This window comes from Metopolophium dirhodum, chromosome 7, assembly GCF_019925205.1.
Source record: "Metopolophium dirhodum isolate CAU chromosome 7, ASM1992520v1, whole genome shotgun sequence".
NCBI lineage: Eukaryota > Metazoa > Arthropoda > Insecta > Hemiptera > Aphididae > Metopolophium > Metopolophium dirhodum.
This window is the reverse complement of record NC_083566.1, coordinates 20,135,298-20,145,395: the sequence shown is the minus strand read 5'-3', so window position 1 is coordinate 20,145,395 and position 10,098 is coordinate 20,135,298. Positions and strand designations below refer to the sequence as shown.

At 26.7% G+C, this 10,098-nt stretch overlaps 2 protein-coding genes across 2 annotated transcripts; one reads left to right on the top strand and one right to left on the bottom strand.

Moving 5' to 3' along the window:
* Positions 1-428: 428 nt before the first annotated feature.
* Positions 429-9,181, bottom strand: LOC132949437 (uncharacterized). Its single transcript, XM_061020323.1, is given in 8 exon segments — positions 429-670; positions 2,566-2,660; positions 4,561-4,664; positions 4,728-4,971; positions 5,062-5,180; positions 5,182-5,589; positions 6,683-6,818; positions 8,873-9,181. Coding segments are annotated over 6 exon segments (1,032 nt in total). The 5' UTR covers positions 5,575-5,589; positions 6,683-6,818; positions 8,873-9,181; the 3' UTR covers positions 429-593.
* Positions 7,157-7,727, top strand: LOC132948679 (uncharacterized). Its single transcript, XM_061019262.1, has 2 exons — positions 7,157-7,224; positions 7,493-7,727. The coding sequence occupies exons 1-2, from the start codon at positions 7,157-7,159 to the stop codon at positions 7,725-7,727; spliced, it is 303 nt and encodes a 100-aa protein (XP_060875245.1).
* Positions 9,182-10,098: the final 917 nt, after the last annotated feature.

Here is a 10,098-nt window from a genome sequence, read left to right as displayed (position 1 = left end):
ATTATATAAATAGCTGTCGAAATATTCTTAAAATCTTATAGTGTATAAAAAGTGGTGATATTAACATTCAGACATTCAGTAAAATGTCATGCGCCTATCTAAGGTTATTTTTTTTTGAATTGCACCAAAAACCAAAATAGATTTTGTTGAAAACGAGTTTTGAGTAATTTTAACGTTTTTTAATGTATTTAATTAGGTACAAACTTACTTAATGTGTACATTTTGATTTAAATATTGACTTATGTTTTAATTTAATGAAGAATATTAATTTATAAATTCATCTGTTACCCAATGCATAATATTCTACAGTAACTTATTGCAATTTATTTATCAAGGAAAATCATAATTTTTAAAATGAAGTTCAATGAATCAAGTTCTGACAAAATGTCTAACACAAATACAGACTTTGTATAAACGCATAATTTTATAGGCACAGTTTTTATTTAAAATAAAAAAATGGGTGATTTAATACCCAGGAAACATTGGTTTTAATTTTTTTTAAAGAAAACAAATTATTTATATACATACATATATTTTATATAATATTTAAGTATATATTTTAATAATTTAAAAATAATAATCAATGTTTTGTTTCAAGTTTTTCTGAAATTGTTTAATACATCTTGCATTAAAAAAATAGATTCTTTTATATCTGCTTTTGTTTTAAGACCTGAAACAAATAAAATTGTAAAGATTTATTATCAAATTATGATATTAGGAAAAACATTATAAAATAATATAATATCACATAAAATATTATTTTTACAATATCAACTTTTTTTTCTTATTAATTTAAGGAACAGAATTTCTAAAACATTGCCTTTACTTTTTCACCTTTATGGTTGTTGTTAACAATGCTACTAACAGGCTAACTATTGATTTTTAAATGGCTACTTATAATTTTAATTTCATACATTTATGGTTGTTGAAAGCAAACCATTTTTAAGGGGTCGGATTTAGGCATTATTCTATATCCATCATGACTGATGTGTGACTCTGTGTGTAGTGTTTGATAATTAGTGTGTGCAAGTTCCCCTGAACTATGTAATTAAAGATAACTTACGGCTAAGATCCTTGGATATCTGTAATATACATATGCGCAGTTACACGTCACTATATTTTGTAATCAAAAAAGTTTCAACATGAAAGTCTCAAAAAGCAGAAGAAAAATTCACCCAGTACCAAAAGCCCGATTTTAATTTTGAAAACATATTTGAATTTCTTATTCTCTTTTTTAGGTTATGTGGGAAATGAATTTTCGATTTTTTGTATTTTTTAGTTGGTATAGAACCAAATTAATTTTATTTTATTTTTTCAAAATTATATATTATTATATATTTTCTATATAAACTAGAACAGAGAAAAGGGAATTCAAATATTTTTCTTAATTAAAATTGGACTTCTGCAAGTATGTATTTTCTTCCTCTTATTGGTCTAAATGCATGAAAAAACGACCAGCTTTTAACGGCCTTAAAGAAAAATAGTTCTTTTTATTAATAATTATTTTAAGTTTGGATGAATTAATAGTGCACCACAATTTTTTTTCAGGATCTCTTGTCCCTTCACTCCTTTTATCTATAACGAAAATGCTTATAAATAAGACTCTATTCATTCATTCAGTACTAAATAGTTATTATTTATGCACAAAAATGTTGATTTAAATTATGAAAATAAAAATATATGTAGGCAATTAACTTAAAAAATGATAGTCGTATGAATAAACATAAGCGGGGAAAAAATGGTCAATAAAAAATGGTAGTAAGATTTATAATAAATCACCCAAAATTAAATTATCAAATGATTACCCAAATCAATACTTTTCAAAATAATGGGTATTCAATATTCACAATTCAATGAATATTGAATCACCTTGTAATTTGTGTACTATTACTATGAAATATTTAAAACACATTATGTAATATTATATAAAGTAACAAACATATAGATTTATGTTAATTTTTATATAACACTAATGCCATAAAAGTTTTATAAAAAATTATCGATTAGAAATTGTAACATGTTTCTCAGATTTATAGTTATTGGTTTTCAAAAAACTTGTCAAAACTAAAAATAAAATGAGAACAAGAACTTATAATTAGGACTTGGATTCTATAGTATATGTTAGTTATTAAACAATTCAGAGAAAGGTATAGATTTTTTTGATGAATTAAAGATTCTAAGAATAAAATATTTGTTGCATATTAAGCAATTTTAATATTTATTGCTATTTTCTCAGTTTTTGTGCTAAATTGATTATTTGTATCTAAGTCAATTTTCTAATGCTTTTTTTTTAAATTTAAAATTTAATATACCAAAGAAGTAATAAACTAATAAACATTGATCAATATGAAAAACTTTTTTATTGCTATTTTCTATATTTTTAGGGCATATTATTTAAGGTTCTTTTTAGTACCATAAAGTTTGAGTCCTACTCAAACATTAGCCTTAAGAACATTACTAGTTACCATTGTATTATTATAAGTTCTTTCTCATACTATGTGAACACTATAGTAACATAAAATAGACACTAGACAAGTCATTTGAAAGTTTTTAAGAAAATATTACCTGTTAAAACTACTTTTCCATTTACAAACATTAAAAACACGGCTCTTGGTTTGACCATCCGATAAATTAACGCAGGAAATACTTCTGGCTCAAAGCTAAACACATAAATATATATTATATTATTTAATTAAATTTTGTTTAAATATATGATGTTAAATAAGATTTAATTTCATTCTTAATCTCTTAAAGTGTGTTTGAATAAAACATTTTTTTTTAAATTTAAATTTAACTTTGCTTATGTTTTAAGTTTCATTCAGAACATGAAAAATTAAATCATAAACAAAATGTATTTAGGACTTAATTATGAAAACAAAATACAAATTAAAAAAGGTGGGTAAGTGAATGTCACTCTACTGTACAGTAGCTTACGAGTGGGCCACTGTATAATAGATGGTATTAAATTTGAATTCAATGATATAATATCATTGTATAAGAAAAACGATTCTGAGCGATGACGGTTTGTTAATGTGGATATTTTATATTGTAATTACTTATTATTAATACAGTAGCCGCTAAGTTGAATTAATATTATAAAATTACAACCAAATAACTAAAATTGTAATTCTTGGTTATTAATATGTAACTTTGTCCAAATTTGATCATACAATAACTATAAGAAAACCTGTTTTAATATTTTTGAGATTTTTTGGTTACAGAATAACCTACTTATGTGGAACCTTGTTTTAAATTTCCAATTCTAAGCTATAAAAGTTGAACACATTTTAAATTTTAAATTTGATAAATGTTGTCAAAAATTGAACATTAAATGCTTTTAAAAAAATTGTGCTTACATATTTTTAATATTTTTCAACTTCTATTGTAACAATATATCTGGAGCCTTGTATTAAATTTTCATGCTTTTTTACCCAACAAATAAAATTTTATTGACAGTTATAGAAAAAAAAACTAAACACATTGAAAATTGAAAACGTCTGTTAACAACTCAAAGTGTTAACTCAAAAATATTTTCAAAGTTTAATGGTGTATAGAAAATCAAAATACAAACATTTAGTGAAATTTTCATAATCTATGATAATTTATTTTAGGGTTACACCAAACACCAAAATTGATTTTGTCAAAAAACCAATTTTGCGTAAAAATTCCTGGTTTTCCTTAATCTTAGATTTTGGGGGGAGCAAGGAAGCTAGTGGTTTTACAATGGTGTTTATTTATTTTTATCTTTTTATCTTGTATACAAACTTTCTACCAGAAGGAGTGCTTCGATTTCAACATATAGTACCTTATCTTTTAGAAAATTGGATCAAGATCAAGAGAGGTAATTTTTTGATTTTCTCAATAGTCATTTAATGCCATGGGAAAAAATACCAACAAATTATGAAAAAACGCTATAAATGAGATTTTAATTTTTAACGCTTATACCATAGCAACGAATAAAAAATTATAATATTATAATATTAATTCAACTTACAAGCTATACTAAATAATAATAATATGAAAAATCCAGACTGACAAATCATCTCTTCTCAGAATCGTTTTCTTATATAATGATATTATATCATTGAATTCAAGTTTAATACAATCCATTAAACATTGACCCACTTGTAACCTACTGTACAGCAGAGTGACATTCACTTACCTGCTTTTTGATCATAATAGTGGTTAACGCAGACCTAAATGTCGGTGGGTGCCTAGTGCCTACAATATTTATTTTTTGTTTTTCTTGGTGCCTTTAAAAAGTACTGGGAATTTTAAATTTTGACCTCCCCAATGCACCTACTAGATTCACTTTTCCATCAAACAAGATACTGAAGTTAAAAATTAATTTGACTACTTATCGTGTACACAGACACAAAACAAAATAAAAAAAACACATAATCGTAAAATGAATACATTCATCTCTCCGCTCAGAATCTAAAATGTAATTTGGCTTCAATATATAATAGATATTTAAGATTAGATTTTTAAACTGTAAATTAAGTTATGTTTATACAAATTTGAAAAAAAGAAAATATTAATAATAAAAATAAAAAGTACCTGGTAAACTGTGAGTGAGCAGTATTTAATTCTTCTAACATTATTGGGAAACCAACATCCCATGTGCATACAATATTATGAACTGTATAGTCACAAAACTGTACCTACATAATCAATATTGTGTGATGAAGTATAATAATATAAGTGGTACATAATATAAAACTAACATTGTGTCCAAGTCGTTCTAAAATTTTTGCTACTTTTCGACATCCTAAATTTCCAGTTCGGTCATCCTTAGCACCTTGCATGATCATTTTGCCTGATGGAAATAATAGGCTGGTGACATTGGGTGTACGAAGGCGCATAATTAGTCCATTAAATCGTTGTGGATTATATTCAGAGTTACTAGTCCACATGACTATTCTTACCAAGTCCAAAGGACATCCCATGTTTGCACCACATACAATGTTTCTGCAATAATACAAAAGTATATAATAGGTACAACTTTGAATAATAAATAGTTTTCAAACTGTTAAATAATATTCATAAAACACAACTCACTGGACTTGAATAGATTGACCACCTTTGTTACATCGAATGAATTGGGGTATATGCATAATAATAGTTTTATGAGGATTTGCATTATTAGTATCTTCATTGCTTAGTTTTTGTTTTTTTTTTTACTGGTTCAAAATTATCATCATCAAGACCATCAAAAAAATGTTTGTTTTCTAACTCGCCTATAACTTCTGGTGTTAAAACTACTTCTTCAGCATCTTCTAATTTTTTAACAAATTTTGAATCTGGCCCTATTGATTTTTCATTTGTATCTTCTATCTCACTACATACTGGACCTAGAACAACTTCTTCTTGACCAGTATCATTGGTGACTTTACCAAGTACTTCCTCTTGTACACTACCTAATGCTTCTTCTTCACCAGAAATATGTTCTCCATATTCTTCATACTCATTATCTTTGTCGTAAAGAGTTTTACTGAGCATGGCATGTACACTTTGTTCGCCCACATCACTCTGATCAGAATCATAAAATTCTTCATCATCACTTAAATCCATTGTTACAGTTATATTCTGAAAGTAACAAAAAATAGTAAGTACATAAATATTTTAATAAGGATGGTGTTAAAAATTGATAAATAATAATAATAGATAACATTTCAAAGGACATTCTTGTAACATACATTTTGATGGTTTAATTCAAAAATAGGTTAAATGCACGATTTTATATTTTAAAAATTTGTGAAGCCTTGCTGGTAAATGTATAAAATGTTAACGTCAACTAACTATCAATTATTGGATCAGATCATGTGATTTTTAATTATTATATTTTTGTTTTCTAACCAATTCCACGATGTCAAGAAGGGGAAAACTAATAAATTGATCTCATGGGAGTTGGGACTCTTCATGACAATACAGGCAATGATGAAAGTAACAGAATATCAAAATGTAAGTATAATAATATTTAAGTCAGGGCTTCGCACCCGAACGTAACCCGAAATCCGTATAAACAAAACCGATTGAAAAAATTAACACCCAAAACCTGAATTTCTATTTGGGTTTACCGGAAACCCGAATTATTGAAAATTAAGTGGCATATCAATTTGTATGTATTTTTTGCAACTAACGTGACTAAGAAGATAGTAGTTTAAGTGTGTAACGGATAACTGCATTTTTTTTTGTAACTAACAAAATAATTAATTAAAAAAGACCTTAATGCTAGATGATTGTTTTGTTTTATTTCACAATATTCAATAATAGACAATAGTAATTGTGTTGTCTAACGTTCTTAATTAAAAATAAATATAACGAAAATATGTTTAGTTAAAATTAAAATATGTAATAAGCAATTAGTCATCTTCTCCCTCCTTGGTGAGTGATAAAATTCACCCCTGCACATACATTTCGCCCGAATGCTCTCAACCTTAGTTTTTAAAATGAAGATAAAAATTCAGAATATTACATCATCTAGTAAGTAGTTGGATTATTAGGAACTATTAATTAAAAATATAATTTTACAAAATCATTAAAAAAAAAATTGGAAAACTAATAAAGTTATAACATTAGTATGCAAATTATTACAATTTAATCCTAAGATAACTCACTTAAAAATTAAAATATTGTACAATACCAACATACAAACACAGAAAATGTCCTTAGTCCTTACCTGTAAATTTGATAATAGGTCAATTCACTCTAATATTAAATCTAACAACACACAATTTGTTCTGTTGAACACGAGTTTGCTTTGTTGAAGTTTGTAAGGCGGAGACAATGTATGCTTGTATAGTGTCCTCTTAAACCTAACATAAAATAAAGACCCATAATTAATTAATTTCATATAAAAATACAATGTCACAGCTTATAATTATAAATTGGGGTAGTATATTATTATTTATTCAAACAAAGCGTTAATTATATTGATAATTGATTATTTAGTTTTCCTACATTTATATCCAAGCTTTATATTTTTAGTTGAAAAGACAAAAAAAATGTTTTTAAGAGTAGGTACGTCCTACTTACCATTATGTAAATACCTAGCAACCAAATATATTATATATTATACATTAATAAGTATAAATTGATCATTGCACATTTCTCAATACTTTAACATTAGCATTTAACAATTTGAGAATATAAAATGTATCTAACCAGAAAAATAATGTACTCAAGTAATTTTATTAGACAGGAAACTAAACAAATAAAAGTGTAAGTATTCATGATTAAAAAATTAATATTATCTATGACTTATTCAACCAATTAAACCATATATAAACAAATTTTCAAACAAACGTAATAATTTTTCATTAAAATCAATAACATCAAGTGTGTTCAACAGTTGTAAAAATATTTAGGAATACTAAAATGACGAAAATACTAAATCAATTAACCAAAGTTATTATAATATAGGAATAATATTAAAACCTATAATGAAAGAATACAAAAAAAATCATTATAAATATGATTTTGTACAAAGTTTCCAGTGTAATAATCAAATAAAAAACGGGAACAATCAAGATTTTCTTAAAGAAAATATACAGAGGTATAAAGATTGCATTGATGGTATAAAAATAAGACAGCAACCTGATAAAAGTACAAAAAAAAGTGATATAGAAAAAAAAAACCATAACTTAATAAATGATGAACAGATGTTAATACCAGAGGACAAAATGATGAAAGAAGAACTAAAAGATTTAGAAGATCAAAAATAAAATTTAAAAATATTATCAAAAAAAAATAATAAATTTATTGATATTCATTTATGTACGATGTACCTTATTTAGGGTGACCATTTAAGCAATATTGTTCCTTTTTTTAGCACCATTTCCTGTTGTCCCAACAAGCTTGAACAGGATCCTATTTGTCTCATTTTTATTAGATAGTTCTTATTTCAATTCCGTTATCTTTGTATACTTAAATACATGTAAGAGAAAAATCTGTATGCCAACTAAATAAAAAACAAAATTTTAACAGTTTTATATTGAAACCAAAGTAATGAGAGTTGACAAACAATATTATTCAGAGTGCTAAGCATGAGAAACGTCTTATTGCACAGAGTAATTAAAAGCTGGCATGAATATCACTTTCCAAGAACATACCTTGTCAAACAGGCACACAGGAAGAAATCTCAATAATATAAAAAATTACACACTTTGGGAAGTCTTTTTTTAGAGTTTAACCAAAACTGTTAGTGTCATTATTTTATTATATTATGTAAATATGATCACCCTAACCTAATTTAATGAAATACAATTTTTAAATTTATAAATTTAAATGCCATTATTTACTAAACACACATACAGTATATTACTATTATTATCAAAGAACAAAAAAATCTAACAGTGAATTTTGATGGTTTTGAAAAGTATATGTCGCCAAAAATGTATTTTATCTCTTATCTTTGTATTAACCTATAGCTAAACAATTCTTCTAATTTCCTATATTTATTCATCTGTGCGCCATGTAATTAATTAAAATAATGTAGTAAACTATAGAAATTGCAAAAAACAAATTCAGTACCTAATATTATAATATAATTTTCAGTATATTATTATTTATTGTTTAGATAGAGATAATACCTAATAAACTACTTTTAAATAAATTTGAAAATAAATATCATGTTCTTTATTGGCGCCTTCTTAAATTATTAATTTTTTTGTATGTTCATGATGTTTTATACATTGAGAAATGTCATATTATGTATAATTTTTAAATGAGTTTGGATAGATTGTTTGAAAAAAACACTAGTAACCTATATGCCCATTGCTCATACTCTATGTACAAACAACAATTGTTACATACAAAATTTACAAATTTATATTATATTATAGTATGTTTGTAATATTCTATACAATACCTGTAGCAAATATAACTATATGAATTTATAGAGGGACTTTTTAATGTAAACCATTATCCATTATGCATTAATATTTAATATTATGAAAAACATCACACAACCACACGAGAAAGTACTTATTAGTATTCATGATTTCATGAATCATGGTATACTTAATAGTTGTTATACTAAGCCATGATACTATAATAATATGACATAATATTTTATGAAATATTAGAATGTAAATGAACAAAATGATTAATAGTAGTAAAACATAAAAATGTGAAATGTGTAATTTATTATCATATATTCTTATGATATCACCACGTTTCACGGGGCACAGACCAAGATAATGCCATAATGAATTGGAAACGACACGTTCGGCGGTGGTCGGAGGAAGTTGGCCACAAAAAGGTTTCGCACACCGGGGATTCAATGTTTTCAGCGCTACCGGTGGTTTTATTTGGCTTCACATTTTGTATCTTAGTCCGTGTTTTACGCAGATGGCGTTGTAAACTCTGGGTTCTCATTGCTACCTCCGTACTTGACTCTTGCACAATACATTATTTCGTGGTGGTCACTGATAAGCTGCTCGTTTCCAATCCATCTCCGTGGATATCACTGATTACAGAATACTGATTACAGATAAACTGATACAGAATCAATCTCTGCGAGTTTATGTTGTGAATTGTGATTTGAGAGTTAGGAATTCACATAGATAATAAAGATATGGATAGGACATCGATGGGTGGCGGTCTTCGAGGGGAACAATTGAGGCCAAATAAAGTATACCTATATCGAGTATCGACTATCAATCACGGCTAAGGAGCCTCAATTGCCTTCCCCTCCGGGAACGCGGCCTCAAATATATTTAACATAGCCTATCCATATCTTTAATATCTATGGGAATTCATGGGTTAAAATCACGATTTAAGATATACTTAAGTATATCTTAAATCGTGGTTAAAATGATAGCCGATAGGTTTGCTTATACCATGGCACGGCTGTATATAGAAGACGGTAGATATAATATTATACCCATGACAAAATAAATAGGTATGTCAGCAACTTTTTGATACGCATCGTGTTCACCAACCACTCCACATCCCGTCTATTAGCTGGTTCCCGGCTGTATGTTGGCCAGGTAATTTAACGGCCAATGAAATGAGGCGAACTACGACTATGGTCGGGAAGGGTGGGATGCGCTAACCGGACTACATCTCGTGTTGTTGATAATAGACCTATCT

Bases quoted from the DNA above. Each gene is read 5' to 3' on its own strand.
- LOC132948679 (XM_061019262.1), top strand. From the start codon at position 7,157: ATGTATCTAACCAGAAAAATAATGTACTCAAGTAATTTTATTAGACAG. The intron at 7,225-7,492 runs GTAAGTATTCAT...TTTTGTACAAAG, and splicing joins GAAACTAAACAAATAAAAGT to TTTCCAGTGTAATAATCAAA.